The following is a 15,742-nucleotide window of genomic DNA, read 5'->3' as shown; positions in this document are numbered from 1 at the left end:
ATGGTGTTACTTCTGGGGGGTTTCCACTGTTTAGGTTTATCAGAGGCTCTCCAAACGCGGCATGGTGTCCGATTTCAATTCCAGTAAATTTTGCATTGAAAAGTCAAATGGCGCTCCTTACCTTCCGAGCTCTGCCATGTGCCCAAACTGTGATTTATTCCCCACATATGGGGTATCGGCGTACTCAGGACAAATTGTACAACGACTTTTGTGGTCCAATTTCTCCTGTTACCCTTGGTAAAATATAACAAATTGGATCTGAAGTAAAAATTTTGTGAAAAAAAGTTAAATGTTCAATTTTTTTTTATGCATTCCAAAAATTCCTGTGAAGCACCTGAAGGGTTAATAAACTTCTTGAATATGTTTTTGAGTACCTTGAGGGGTGCAGTTTTTAGAATTGTGTCAATTTTGGGCTTTTTCTGTCAAATAGGCCCCTCAAAGTCACTTCAAGTGTGAGGTGGTCCCTAAAAAAAAATGGTTTTGCCAATTTTGTTGTAAAAATGAGAAATCGCTGGTCCACTTTTAACCCTTATAACTTCCTAACAAAAAACAATTGTGTTTCCAAAATTGTGCTAATGTAAAGCAGACATGTGGGTAATGTTATTTATTAACTATTTTGTATGATATGACTCTCTAATTTTAAGGGCATAAAAACTAAAAGTTTAAAAATTGCAACATTTTCAAAATTTTCGTCAAATTTCCGTTTTTTGTTTTTTTTTTCTTCACAAATAAACGCAAGTCATATCAAAGAAATTTTACCACTATCATAAAGTACAGTATGTCACGAGAAAACAATCTCCGAATCAACAGGATCCGTTGACTCGTTTCAGAGTTATGACCTCATAAAGTGACAGTGGTCAGAATTGAAAAAAATGGCCTGGTCAGGAAGTTAAAAACAGGCTTCGGGGTGAAGGGGTTAAAGAAGAATGGGCGACTATTTAGAGTTTGCAACTAGAGAATCTAAAAACATTTTTTGGTCTATTTTCTTCTTAAATTGCTTATACTAGTTAATGCTGAGCGATTGGCGTTCTATGGCTTGGAGTAATAAAATGCAGCTGAGCATTTGCATCGAAAACTGCAGAACTGGCATATTGGACATCATGTAAATTGCTGCCTCATATGCATGTCACAATTGTTTCATCACACTTTGTTTCTTCGATGCCTGTTGAGAAGATTTATTTACAGGGCTCTTGGGTAAATCATTTTCATTTCACATTTGGTTACTTCTCATTGAGCTGTCTGTCATATTGTGCTGCTTCTCAAAATAGCACATAACCTTAATGTTGGCAAAAAAATAGAATGTCACTGCCCGGTCTTCCTGAGAATGCTTCTAGTGGTGGAGTCTATACTCTGATCAAAGAGGAAAACTGGTGATACAATTTATTGTATACGAAGGCCGGGTTACAAGTTACTGATTGGCACTGCCTATTGGAAAAATATTCTATGATTGATTCCCAAGTTTATTGAAACTAACCAACTCTGATGAGCCCTCAGTTTACCAGTATTAATGCATATTTTTGGATCATTGCTCTAGACCAGGGGTCCCCAACCTGTAGCTCGGGAGCCACATGTGGCTTGCGGTCCCATGAATTGTAGCTCACGGCTGTCTGTCAGCTTGGTGCATTAGCTCCAGATTTAGTAAACTGGTATGAAGAGCACATCTCAAAATGGTGAACTTTGTGAGTGGCCCTGAACAGAAGAGCAGATCTGGGTACACATCTACTGGTCTTGGGAGTTTAGAGATAATTTAAGTATGGTATGCTGGAGACTGGATGATACTACCGGTCAGAGTAGGTGCTTGAAGCTGGATGTGACTGTGTTGGGAGTGCGTGATAGGAGAATGTTGAATGGGGGTTTGGTGGGAACCCCTGGATCTTGGTATACTACTTCAGGGTGATTTGTGTGGAAAAGCTTTGGTTATCATTACACCAGTAATGGTGGCTTTGGTTGCCACTACTGTGTGGGACAGGAGCTGGATGTGGCTCTCAAGGTCACAAAGGTTGGGGTCCACTGCTCTAGATGTCTTTCTGAAAGAAGACATCTGAATTGTCTGTCCTCTGTGACCACAACAGTAGAACCTGCTGTCATAGCTTCATGGACTGGGCTTTCATAGTGCACAGCAATACTACCTAGACATGAAAATACCCTGCCTCAAACAATAAGTAACTGTGTATCTTATGGTAGAATCTGGGTATAGCAGATGACACCTGCTTCCTGCCCAAAAGCATGGTGCCAACTGGGTCGTTTAATGGAGAAGTAGCGTCCTAATATTGACACAATATAAAAGATAAAAATATAAAATGTAAAATTGGTGAAAAAAAGTGAAAATTGACAATCTGTCTCTGGAGTCCTCCCCAGCTGTGCTGTACTTTAGGAGTTTGACACGTTTTACTTAATAGCATTGGAGATGGGGGCACTGTAAGTGCAATCTTTATTGCTCAACGTCAGTGACTGGGTAGTCATCCAAATTTGTTCTTTATTTTTGGGTATGCATAGATTATTGATGAAAAGAATACAGCTCTGCTATCCTGCAAGTCTTCATTATCAGGCAAAAGTGATGATAACATTTTTCATCAGTCAGAATTTTTATTACTTGGATTTAGATTATTGTGACTCAAATTATCTGTTTTGCTTTTTATTTAATAAATTAATAGTACACATGATAAGCAATTTGGAATATATTTTATCAGGTAAATTTGTGTCTTTCTGTTCTTGGATTGATTCATGAATAAAAATTATAAAATCTGTATTCAATAAAATCAGATTTTTCCATTCTTGAGATACAAAATGACAGATGGTGCTTTAAAAAGTCTATAGAGAGGTGAGGAGTCAGAGGCGGGCCCAGACCTTCTGCTGCAAGTTCTCTTGGACTGAGTTGCAGTTTTCCATAGAACTTTATGAGCACTAACTGCCATCTCCTATCTCCGTAATATGAAAATCTGTATTAACTCAAGATAAGTGACCCATGAATTGAGAATGATCTGCAAATTAGCAGATTTTCTCTGATAATGTATATTATAATATAACGTTTATTTTCGCGTGTTCACTATTGATTTCTGAAAAAAAAATTAAATAAACCAATTGTCACACTCTCTAAAGCCATTTGTATGAGCTGATAGTCTGTGAACAAGCCGACAATCATCTGACGAACAAGTAAGTTGCTCAGGTGATTCTATTGTTTATGCCGGTATAAAAATCATCATTATCTACAGCACTGTGTCAGTGGGAAAGTGATGCAGATGACATGATGCTCTATGGGACAGAACAGTCATAAGAGCATTTGTTCTGTTTCCATCACTTTTCGACGGCCTTTCTAAATCTGCCAGTAAGTGAGCGCTGATTGACCTGTATATTGTAAATGAGCCGTTAGAACTAATTACTTAGTTTCTGGACTGTATGGCAGAGTTACCACAGGCTGCTAACTTTTGAGAGTAGACATTACTATATTGTATGCAAACTGCAGATCCTAATTGTTATCGTAGCCATCAAGAATGAACCCAGGGTTCTACAAGTGCAGGCGGTTTCTGAAACACTTAGGGGGTGACGGCCGAGGTGTAACAGTAATCCTCCTCCAGCAGAACGAAACCGTGCAGCACAACATGTAAAGTACGGCAAAGACTAATCCGCCATTTGTCCCAGATACCGGTCCTGTACCTTATAACCCCTGATGTACACACGTGTTACTCTTTGGGGGCTTTCCTCCTAGGTTTAATAGTAAAGGTCCGTTTTGAAACATGTTTGCTGCCTTTACCAGCGATGCGAGGCTAAATTGTGTCATCTGTCGCATGAGCCCTTCAGCGGGGATTTGTGAGCTGGAGATGCGGCTGAGGTCCTAATCCTTTGTACTAATCCCGTACATGTCTCTGGATAGATTTTTTTGCAGAGAACAGAAATGATACTTTATTGACAGCATAAATCTAACTGGAGACAATCGCTCTCCTAAATTGTGCCACTAATCTGAAATGTAACGCTCCGGTGTTGTAGGATCATAGAATGCTAGATTTGGAAGGGACCTCCTGGGTCATCGTGTCCAACCCCCTGTCCTAAACTCACTCTTTCCCTTGGCACAAGCTTATGCTTGACACAAAGACAGACATGTTATATGTTTTGGATCTCTCTGAATCTAATTGAACCATTTAGTGAATAACTGATGAAGGTCCAACGACCGAAACGTTTAGTGCACTGTCTACACGTTGTAAATAAATTCACCAAAGTGAGCGCCGAATTCTTGGACTCTCTCAAGTATGCATATGTCCCAGCTTATATAATTACCAGGCAGCACCTTGAAACTTTGTGCTCTTTCCTGATCCATTATTAAATGTATAGGCAATCGACTTCTATCTGGCCAGAGGAACCGGGGAAAGACGAAGAAGAGTTACCAACACACTATCCGACTGTGGTAGCAGACTAAATGACGGATTCTCACTCTTTCTGCAGCCAGCAGTAGACAGTGAAACACAGGCAATAGAAAGCAAATGGTGCAACATTTTTAATGAAACTCAATTGCAAAAATGATCTTTAGCCTCAATGATGTGCAGTTAAGGACAGAAAAAAAATATCCCCAAAGGTAGACAACCCCTTTATGAGGTCTGTAGATATTACTTTCCCTTTATTTGAAATGCAAAATTTGGCAAGGTGTCCCAGGTGATGATCATTTCAGAAGTCTGATGGTTGCTAATATGTGGCTCACTCACCCATTTGTTGGCTGCATTGTAATTGACAGTGTAATTGTAGGGTGTGACGTGCCTGGCACAATGAACCTAAACATTAGGCAGATATCATAAGACATAAATACAGATTTACACCTAAGGAACATGGCAGTGTGATTTCTCTGAAGATAGGTCATCATTAGCCGACTCCCAGCACCCCTGCGGATCAGATGTTTGCAGGGGCTTAACACTTGGGGGAGCGCTGCAGCTTGTTTCATACTCTGCAAACTTCATTAGTAGCACCTGTTCTGCATATTGCAGCATTGTCCCATTCACTTAATGGACACAATGGTGGGATACCAAGTACAACCGATACTAAGTAGATGACGTACAGGGCAGTGTAGAGACTGGGGAGGGGGCTGCGCTATGTAGAATGGATAGGTTATGGATAGGACCTCAATATTGTGATACCAGAAAACCTCTCGAAAGTCACCCATACTTTCAGTAACAGGGTTTAGATAATTTGTGGGGTTTCCTGGTATTTTTACTCCTGGGACAGTGCAGGCATTCAATGATGGTGTAATGAGGCTGGGTTAACGATGCATTCGTAGCTGTCCCGCTGTGCGATTAGTGGGTGAGGTTTTCAATGTGCCACAAAGAGCAGTTGGATAATGGCCGCATGATCGTTCGGCTGCAATACAGGACTCTGTCTATTAACAATCAAACTGCTGTGACGCTCAGGCAATGAGTAAACTCAGCCGTAATTATCCCTTCAGCTAAATACCGAGATAATCTGAAGTTGGGTTTTCCAAATCCAGCTCAGTGGGAACCCCAACAGGTGACGTAATGGATTTCCATAGCATTACAGGGGATTTCATTGGTTTTTGCAATATGGTTATGATCCCATGTGGCTGATTTCCTGAAAAAATGTCGGACTGTTCTACAGATTTAATCAGGGTTTTTAGAGATCCGTGCACCAACTCCACGGAGAGCTGGTTCATACCCCTGGCAATGAGCTTTGGGAAGCAACCCTGCCTTAGTGGCTCAGTGGTTAGCACTGTTGTCTTGCAGTCCTGGGTTCAAATCCCACCATGGGCAACATCTGCAAGGAGTTTGTGTGTTCACCCTGTGTTTTGGTAAAGTGTTTATGTAACGTCTCCTGTTTTCTCTTAATAATAATATTTATTTTTATATAGCGCCAACATATTCCGCAGCGCTTTACAGTTTTTGCACACATTATCATCGCTGTCCCCGATGGGGCTCACAATCTAAATACTCTTCGTCTTGTACCTTAGGAATATTGGAGTTCTTCCATCATCAATTGAAGGACATAGTGGAATATGCTGAGCTGAAGACTGTGTGCTTTCAGAATCTGAGGGAAGTGGGCAATGCCCTCCTCTTCTGCCTTCTTATAGAACAAAGCCTGGTATGTAGAAAAACCTGAATATCCATGCATGGTCCATTATGAATGCTACAGATATTCCCACTTACTCACAGAAAATTCTTTATATTTGGCATGCCATAATATAAAGATGAGGCACCGATGGTAAAAACGGACCATACGCCAATGCACAACACTGATTGCACTGGTACCATTTTTTCACAAACGTATGTAAGCACTGACGTGTGAATGAGACCTTAGGAGATATACTCTACGTTATTTGGTGTTTTCCCTCTCAGCCAATTGGCGGTGATTGACAGAGCTGTCCTGTCGATGGGATAGGATTACTGGAGCCCGTCACTGGTCCCAGTGGTGATGCCACTGTAGACTACATAGGGTAGCAGAGCCAAGTGATTGGTGTGCTGTGACTGCTGTAGCCTTGTCAGCAAACAAGCAGCACTTCAGTGGTCCGGGCAGTAGTAGGTAAATACTGCTTATTCTGTTATGAGGTCTTGACCAGATTTTTATATGTATGAGCCAATCTTTTTAGACTGCATCTGTGGTGAACGTATTGTCGCCAATATCGGCTAAGTGTCCTATCGGCATCTTCCATTTATTATTGCAGACACATTTTTCCAATATTTGTATACAAGTGTATAGAATTTCACCAGTAATCTATGCTGATTACTACATCTCAGAGGACACACATAAAGCTACCGTGGGGCCAGTGGCACTCCTATACATTAGTATCTAGTGGGTAGATTTACTCATGCCCCAGTTAGTCATTTATTGACTAGAAGCGAGTGGCTGCAGGGAGAATATAACTTGATTTCCTCCCTGTAGCTGCTGCTCCAATATGCTGTCAACATGGTTTAATCGCTACTTACCTACAGAATACCCCTCTATCTGCAGGTAACTGGCGATTCTGGATGTGATCGCTTCCATTTCATTGTGAATATGGCATTTACTGTAAGGTGGTTTTTTTTTTTTTTTATTATCGATGTGTTTTTAGAATCTTAAGTGGTCCTTTCTGCTTTGCATTGTACACGGATTACAGACAATTGTCTTGTCCAGTTACTTAACAGTTGTTTTACTTATTTATTTTTTACCTGTTGCGTTTCAGTAGAAAACCATGTTTTATTCTTCTCTCTACCTGTGTGGTGTGCAAATAATTGCTGTTCTGGTCGTCTTTGTAGAGATAATAGTCAGCTAGCTCCAATCAGCCGTTATAATTGAGCATATAATAGCGCCATTATCCTATTGATCTCTTTGCCACATGCCCATAATGTAGGTGTCCTTGTCGGGGTTCTGTGTGTGGACTAGTGACAGTGTGTTGTGTCGTTTGTTCACCTTGGCAGAACACTGACTCATGCCAATCTGAGAGCAACCATGCTGCGCCATTTATGACTTGGGCTGAGTGGTCCTGGAAAATGACGGCTAATCGCATGCTTTCCAATGCACGCTGCAGCGTAGCAACAGAATTAGCCCAGTCCTCGGCAACAGAATTAGCCCAGTCCTCGGAGGGCAGCAATTTAGGTTAATTTAGCTGGAAGATTAGACATTAATTGAAAGAAAATTTGTATTATTTATTAGTAGCAAAGAACAGCACAGAATGACGGAAAGCTCCATGTGAAAATGGTTGTAAATTCTCTATGGCAATGACTCTTGTTCTTTTTCCCATAACCTTAGTCTCTAGAAGAGGTGTGTGACCTGCTCCATGCTGCACCTTTCCAGAACATCCTGCCCAGGGTCCATGTTAAAGGTATGTTTAGGATTTGATTCCGCAAATCAAGTTCCACTACAAAAATCAGCCAAGTTTGCACTGATTAAACCGGGAACGCTGTTTTTGGATTTAATTTCCTATGTGATCTTTTTAACCTTGTAGTGCTCCATAATAGATATATCCATCCTGGAGTGAGATGGGGTGTGTGGAGTGAAGCTAAATGAAATGGCTGGCATCTGTTTTAGCTGCTTGTTAACCATTTAGATGCTGCGGTCAAGCTACATTTAAATGGCATAGTCTTTCATCAGCTACCTGCAGTGCTGTCACAGGGGAATTAATGGGTTATTCTGGCAGCTGGGGGCCTGCTGCCATGTTGTTTTTTTTGTTGAGCTCCGCTGTAGGCTGATTTACACTACATTCTGCAATAATGTGGCATTGGATCAGATGATGCCAGGTTCCTGAGGGAACTAAAAAAATAAGAGTAAAAAGTTAAAATAAAGTTTTTAAAAATATAAAAAAAAATTGTAAACCTATAAAAATTCAAATCACTCTATTTTCCCCCATTTAAAAATAAAGAAATGTAAAAAAAATAATCATATCTGGTATGGCTGCATCTGTAAAAAATTTGTTTATCAAAATTTAAGATTAACTTTTACCGAAAACAGAAATCAATATTACAGTATCTTGGTTACCACAGCTCGACACATAAAAACAAGGCTTCACACTGCTTCATCGACAGAAAAATAAAAACATTATTGGTCTTGGTAAAAAAAATTAAATAAAAATGTCCGATTCTATGCAAGTTTAGTATAGACGTAATCATACTGACCTTTCAGAATCATGTTTTCTGGTCGTTTTTACTGCACAATAAACCACCAGTAAAAACCGAACTAAAAACTATGGAAGAATTGCATTTCATCAGACTTAGAATTTTTTTTTCTTGTTTTTCAATACTTCATATGGTAAAATAAATTGTCATTCAAACTACAACTTGTCCTGCAAATAGAAAACCCTCATGGCTTTGTCAATGAAAATCTAAAAAAGTATGGAAGAAGGGGTCAGTAGTAGGATGAGTAGCCCAACACTAGGATACATAAAACCACAACACTCCTTAGCTGCAGTGAAGAACCTGTCAGCATATCATGTTGAGGGGTACTACACTTTACAAGATGGCCAAAGTTTTGGTTCCTCCTGGATCTTTATCACAGCCTGTTAGGGGCAGTGTGGTGGATGCTCAGTGAGGAGACCGACAGGGCAGTGCAAAGGCAGGGCTGTGGAGTTGGAGCCCATTTTGGTGGAGTCTGTGTCATGGAAACTGAGGAGTCGGAGGTTTGGCTTACCGACTCCACAGCCCTGTGCAAAGGGAAGGAGAAAAGGTGATCAATACCTAGTATGAATAGTGGATCCTGCACTTGGGAAATTGCACCTTTACAGTTTACATATATTTATATTTACAGTATGTGTGTATAAATATATTTATTTCTAATTGCACATTGTTGTTGCTTTCTATCTTGGTATGGCTGTGCATCAGAGGGGGAACGCCTAGAAGCGAAGATGAAGCGGTTAGAATCAAAGTACGCTCCACTGCACCTGGTGCCTCTCATAGAGCGATTAGGGACTCCCCAGGTAAGTGCTGATGTGGCCACTTTCTGTGAGCCATCATGCCTGTTTGCACTCAGTGCATATAAAGATGTGGCCTCCCTTTTCTTTGAGCTGGACATTATATTCATGTTGTTCGCCATGGCTGTGTCTACTAGCCAGGTCCCGGTCCTTCTCCTCCCTTTTCCACATGCACGTGACTTGACAAATGGTAACGTTTTAATACTAGAGGTTAGGACTGTCCTGAACAGGGTCACCGTGGTGTGGTGGGATGGCTTTTACTTTTTTAGTATCAAAATTATGTTAACCAAGTACCCTATATTATTTCCATGCACTACTGCTGATTATTTACTGCAGGGAATTTTCTTATTACGTTTTTATCTCGGATTTTGTCGGTATAATATAGCGCATATTAAAGGGATTTATTCTGGTATTTCCTTTCCACCTCCATTCTAGAGCTGCTATTATTTGTCTCCAATCCAGTATTATCCAGAGATATTTTACTGTGTTGCTCAGAAGCAAACTCGTTACTAATGTAATAGATGATAATTAATAGACCTGGTAAAGAAGTAGGAGACAGTGATTAAAGAGCTGTCAAACAAAGCTCGTGAGAGTGCCTGTGAGCCTGTTATATGGAAACCTATTTAGTACCTAGTAAGTTGTGGCCTCCGGCTAGTGCATAGTCCAGTACATTGTACTAGAAGGAAATTGTGGCCCCTGCACAGCCCTATACACACAGCCCTATACACACAGCCCTATACACACAGCCCTATACACACAGCCCTATACACACAGCCCTATACACACAGCCCTATACACACAGCCCTATACACACAGCCCTATACACACAGCCCTATACATACAGCCCTATACACACAGCCCTATACATACAGCCCTATACACAGTACTAGAAAGTAACTCTGATATCTGCACAGTCCTATTCAGTGCCGTAATAAAATATTCATATCCCATGAACTTTTCCACAAAGTTAGGATTGCATGTTATATACCAATGTACTTTGTGAGCAGCAAGTATTTGTGAAGTGTAAATGATTTTCTAAATATTTAAAAAATATAAATGAGACAATTGTGATGCACATTTGTATTCAGCCTCACTGAGTAAATACTTTAAAGGACAACTTTCAATGCGATTACTGCTGCAAGTTTTTTTGGGTATGAATCTACCATCTTCGCACATTTAGAGGTGGAAATATATGCCCAGTCTTGGCAAACTAGCTCTAGCTCAGTGAGATTGGATGGAGAGCGTCTAGGAACAGCAATTCAAGTGTTGCCACAGATTCTCAATGGGATTTAGGTCTGGACTGTGACATTCAAACAAATGAATATGCTTTGATCTAAACCACTCCATTTTAGCTCTGACACTATGTTTAGGGTCAGTGTCCTGCTGAAAGGTTAACATACACCCCAGTCTCAAGTCATTTGCAGACTCTAAAAGATTTGTCTCTAGGCTTGCCCAGTAATTAGCACCATCAACTCTGACCAGCTTCCCCTTCCGTGTTGAAGAAAAGCATCCCCTCAGTATGATGCTGCTACCACCATGATTGACCGTGGGACTGGTGTTTTCAGGGTGATGTGCAATGTTTGTTGCCAGTCACACATAGCATTTTACATTTGGCCCAAAAAGTTCTACCTTGGTCTCATCTGACCAGAGCACCTTTATCCACAAATTAGCTGTGTCCCCTACATGGCTTTTTGCAAGCTGCAAACAGGACTTATTGTGGCTTGCTTTTCTTCTTGCCACGCTTTCATAAAGTCCAGATTTGTGGAATAAGATGACAAATAGGTGTCCTGTGGTCAGATTCTCCCGCCTGAGTTGTGGATCTCTGCAGCTGCTCCAGAGTGACCATGAACGTCTTGGCTGCTTCGCTAATGCTCTTTTTGTTTGGGATGTCCGTTTAGGTGGACAGCCATGTCTTGGTAGGTTGCAGTTGTGCCATACTTTGGATGATGGATTGAACAGTACTCCATGAGATGATTAGAGCTTAGGCTATTTTTTTTTTTTTTATAACTTAACCCTGCTTTACTCTTCTCCTCAACTTTATCCCTGACATATCTGGTGTGTTCCTTAGTTTTCGTGATGCTGTTTGATCCCTAATGTTCTCATACAAACATCTGAAGACTTTAGGGGTATCATACTACAAGGGGTTGTATACAAATGCATGTCACCGTCACAGATTTATATTTTTAAAGTAATTAGAAAACCATGCATCATCTCACTTACACTTTACAAATACTTGCTACTTTGTGTTAGTTTATCACATAAAATTCAAATAAAGTACATTTACGTTTTTAAATTAGAAAGAAATTGTAGCTCTTCTCTTTGGGTTTCTTGGGTGCTTGAAAATTATAAATGTCTTGTAATGTTTTCCCTCTGTCTATTGCAGCAAATTGCCATTGCAAGAGAAGGTGATTTGCTGACCAAAGAGCGTCTGTGCTGCGGCCTGTCGATGTTTGAAGTGATTCTTACCAGGGTGCGCACTTTCCTTGATGATGCCATCTGGCGCGGACCTCTGCCCAGCAACGGAGTGATGCATGTGGATGAGTGTGTGGAATTTCACCGCCTCTGGAGTGCTATGCAGTTTGTCTACTGCATCCCAGTGGGCGCACACGAATTTACCGTAGAGTAAGCTGCACTCCGATACTTACCGCATATACCGTGCACCTTCATATTTATCTATATGTGGAGATTAGTCTGCGTGCTTCAAGGTTTCAAACATCAGGCTTTTGGGATGTTCTGATTTTGTCAGGAACCAATATGTAGTGTTTGTTGTAAAACATGCACCTGGCTGCTGAGCCATAATAGGGCCGCTCGATAATCCACCAATTTGTGGCAATTTCTGCTACGGATTTCTCATTGCTCAGGATTAAATGTGATTTTTTTTTTTCCCCGTATAGCTGACTGATGAATGTCTAATGGTTCTCTACAGTTTTACGGTTTTAAAGTAAAAAAAAAAAAAAGTTTTATCTCGTGGCACTGTTTTGCCTTGTGAGTCAATTGGTGGTGATAACATCATGTTTTCACATACCAGCTAATCGTGTACACATCCTGGCAGGTATCTTGTACTTGACCTATTAAGCTGGGACACATGCGCAATACCTGCTGATGGGATTCGTATCCCGTCAGGTATGCATGTAGATGCAACGCCCTTAGCTCCTTTTACCTCCCAACCCTTTAACAACTTGCGTACATCTACCTGCTTTTGTTTTTAATTTGTTTCTCTCCAGTTCAGGAAAACGCTACATGTAGCTATGGGCCCTGGATTTGTGCATGAGGGGCACAACTTTGGCACCACTTGTGTTTTTAGGTTTAAAAAAAAAAAAAATTCTGTTCGGAGGAGAAGAGCGGAGCTGGAGGCAGACATGGACCTCCTGCTTCAAGTTCATGTACCAAACCTGTTCTTTAGGCTCCTTCATGTAAGGGGGTAAACTATCCCATGCAGTGTTTTTCCATTGGAGTAGACTGATGGGTATGGTGGCATGCACCTCCACCAGCAGCCATTATATGGACTGAAGAACTGTGAGGAAGGTTACACGAAGAGGAGGAGAACCTGTAATACTTAGATGTATTAGTCAGAGCCACAACATCATGTCACCAACTCGTTAGATGGGTTTTCCAAATAGGAGTAATTTTTCGCTCAATAAAATAGAAACTTTAAACTTTTTTTTTTTTTTTTTTGCATGCCCAGTGGGATCAGATTCTGCTGTTGGCATTAAATAACTGACTATCACAAAACTTAAGAGACCCTATCATCAGGTTTGCATACCCCAAAGTAATGGCATGTTTATAAAGTAACTTTAATGCTGACCAAACCCTTACCTTCCTTGCAGAAATCTGTTTTGTTGTTTTAGAGAAATTCATAGTTAAAATTGTATGATAATGAGCCACAAGTGCAATGGGGCAGGCACTACACTTCCAGCTCGCCTTGCCTCCCTGTCACCTCTCTCTGACTGACAGGTCACTGGAGAATTTGTGGCTACCTCTGCGCTGCCGATTATTGAAGACGTCAATCCAAAGAAATGTATTACCTTGCGCTTTTTATGCAATGCGTTTCAAAGTGATAGGCTCTTGTTCTTCAGGAAACGATCATATACCGTATATACAACCATATACGTGTGTTTTGAAAACACATCAACTTAACATGTATAATACTACGGATCAGGTTAGCACATTGTGGATTTCTCTAAAACATCAAAACAGATTTCTACAAGGTGAGAATGTAGTCAGCAGTAAAGCGCCTTTACATACATTGGGTATTTAATAGTGAAAACAGGTTCTCTTTTAATTCCCTTATTAATAATCAGCCACATGACTTTGTATAAAACCAGTGTTAATCTTACACCTAATGTTGGTTTTTACAGAACACCTAGACCTGTCCACATTGACATCGGTCATTGTCCTCACAGTGTCACAATTCTAACCACCATCCTGAATGTCCACATGTCAATGTGTTAAAGACTTGTTCCTGCTCTTACAGGCAGTGCTTCGGTGATGGACTGCACTGGGCCGGGTGCATGATCATTGTCCTCCTAGGACAACACAGACGATTTGATGTCATGGACTTCTGCTATCATCTGCTAAAGGTGCAGAAACATGACGGCAAAGATGAAATCATCAAGAGCGTGGTAGGTGAACTACTGGATATGCTAACTCAGCGGTATCTTGGGGTTTCTCTGAATTAAGACATCTCAGAGCTCCTCATCTCCACCCACCAAACACAAGTTTTACAGCCATACTTGTGATATAGTATTGTGGATGTGGCTGACTGACATGATCAGAAGATATATGAATGCCCAATAGTAGCCGTGAAAGAATTCTTCCCTTCCTGACCAACCACTGGCAATAGAAGTACTAAGAATGCTTGTTTTTTTTCCTGTACCTCTGAACGGCAGCCTGCATGCTTGTCCACTTTTCTGTAGGGCAGACATGCTGGTGAGAAGAGTGTTGTGCCCAGTTAGTAAAAGTTGGCAGGGGGGTGGGGGCAAGTGGTAGATCCGCTTGTATCACTAATAGATAGTCAGAAGTGAAATGCCCTTTGTGAACCCCAGTGGTCTTGTGATCTTCTCTTGGAAGTGGTGGTACTTGAGATTACTAGCACAAGATCTTACCTGTTACTGCGCCTGTAATTAACCATCTTGATTTTATTTATACAGCCTTTGAAGAAAATGGTTGAACGTATCCGTAAGTTCCAGATCATTAATGATGAGATCTTTTCAATTTTGGATAAGTACCTGAAGTCTGGAGATGGAGAAAATACATCTGTAGAACACGTGCGATGCTTTCAGCCGCCCATTCACCAGTCACTGGCCAGCAACTAAGGCTTTTCTCACTGTAATATCTCCATGGCATTACCACTGTATAATGACTGTCATACTGTATTTGATCCGAATAACCAGGAAAGATGAGCTCTAAATACTCAGTACAAGGGTGTCCTCTGCAGAGGGAAGACGAGGGACGCTTTACAGTGCTTACTCTCCGCTCACTTTTGTAATGTCTGCATAGTAAATTATTTTTCCAATAGTGTATTCCTGCTGTATAACACTACCAGTTCCACCTGTAATTCTCTCTTTAGAAATCATTTTCACATTTGGGGATAAGGATGCATAACGCTGTAATTATTGGGATCTTATTGTACTTGTATCTCTATGAATTGTAAAATTGTAATCTCCAATAATCAACCATTCCTCATGAAATTTTCAATAAAAGTTTATATTAACCTATGGCTGGCTTTTTTTTGCCTCTAACAACCATTGGCTGTTATCTAAAAATGAAAAAGTGAGCAGTGCCAACTGGTGACTGTACAGAACAAAAATGTATTCCAACAGTGCTCAAGGGCTCCGATCACGTCTCTCAGTTGTCCTGTCCCAGATTCTGTCACCCATGATGGAAGCAAAAATGGCACTATATGTACCCCAATGTTTAAGAAAAAGAGCAGGCATGTCCAGCTGATCCATGAGTCAGTAGGGTCCGCCCGGGCATCGTCTTGTGTCCATTGTGTGCCGAGTTGTCACTAGGAAATTGCTTTTCATGTGAAGAGACAACCTGTACATTTGTTACACTTTTGGCAAATAGTTTTTTTTATGAGATTAACATATAGAACTAGTTACTTTTTGGGGCTTTAGTTACAGCATGCCCACACCTCCAATTGCTTGTATGCAATGATACCTGCTCTAAGGCTACGTTCACATTTGCGTTGTGCGCCGCAGCGTCGGCGCCACAACGCAAACAAAAACGCATGCACAACGGTGCGTTTTGCGCCGCATGCGTCCTTTTTTTGATTGATTTTGGACGCAGCAAAAATGCAACTTGCTGCGTCCTCTGCGCCGGGACGCATGCGGCGCAAAACGCAAGTGCGACGCATGTCCATGCGCC

The 15,742-nt window shown here is 41.0% G+C and overlaps 1 protein-coding gene across 3 annotated transcripts in view; it reads left to right on the top strand.

The window, feature by feature from the left end:
- Positions 1-15,090, top strand: part of LOC143816490 (cytoplasmic FMR1-interacting protein 1) — a 124,924-nt gene extending 109,834 nt beyond the window's left edge. For all 3 annotated transcript variants that reach the window (XM_077296930.1, XM_077296932.1, XM_077296931.1), the window contains exons 26-31: positions 5,945-6,075; positions 7,720-7,792; positions 9,285-9,379; positions 11,757-11,995; positions 13,848-13,995; positions 14,524-15,090. In XM_077296930.1, the coding sequence (XP_077153045.1) occupies positions 5,945-6,075; positions 7,720-7,792; positions 9,285-9,379; positions 11,757-11,995; positions 13,848-13,995; positions 14,524-14,688 (851 nt within the window). In that variant the 3' untranslated portion in view covers positions 14,689-15,090. The remainder of the gene's footprint in view (positions 1-5,944; positions 6,076-7,719; positions 7,793-9,284; positions 9,380-11,756; positions 11,996-13,847; positions 13,996-14,523) is intronic.
- The last annotated feature ends 652 nt before the right edge of the window (positions 15,091-15,742 follow it).

This window comes from Ranitomeya variabilis, chromosome 3, assembly GCF_051348905.1.
Source record: "Ranitomeya variabilis isolate aRanVar5 chromosome 3, aRanVar5.hap1, whole genome shotgun sequence".
Classification (NCBI taxonomy): Eukaryota; Metazoa; Chordata; class Amphibia; order Anura; family Dendrobatidae; genus Ranitomeya; species Ranitomeya variabilis.
The sequence above is the reverse complement of the archived record's forward strand: the minus strand, read 5'-3'. Positions and strand labels throughout refer to the sequence as shown.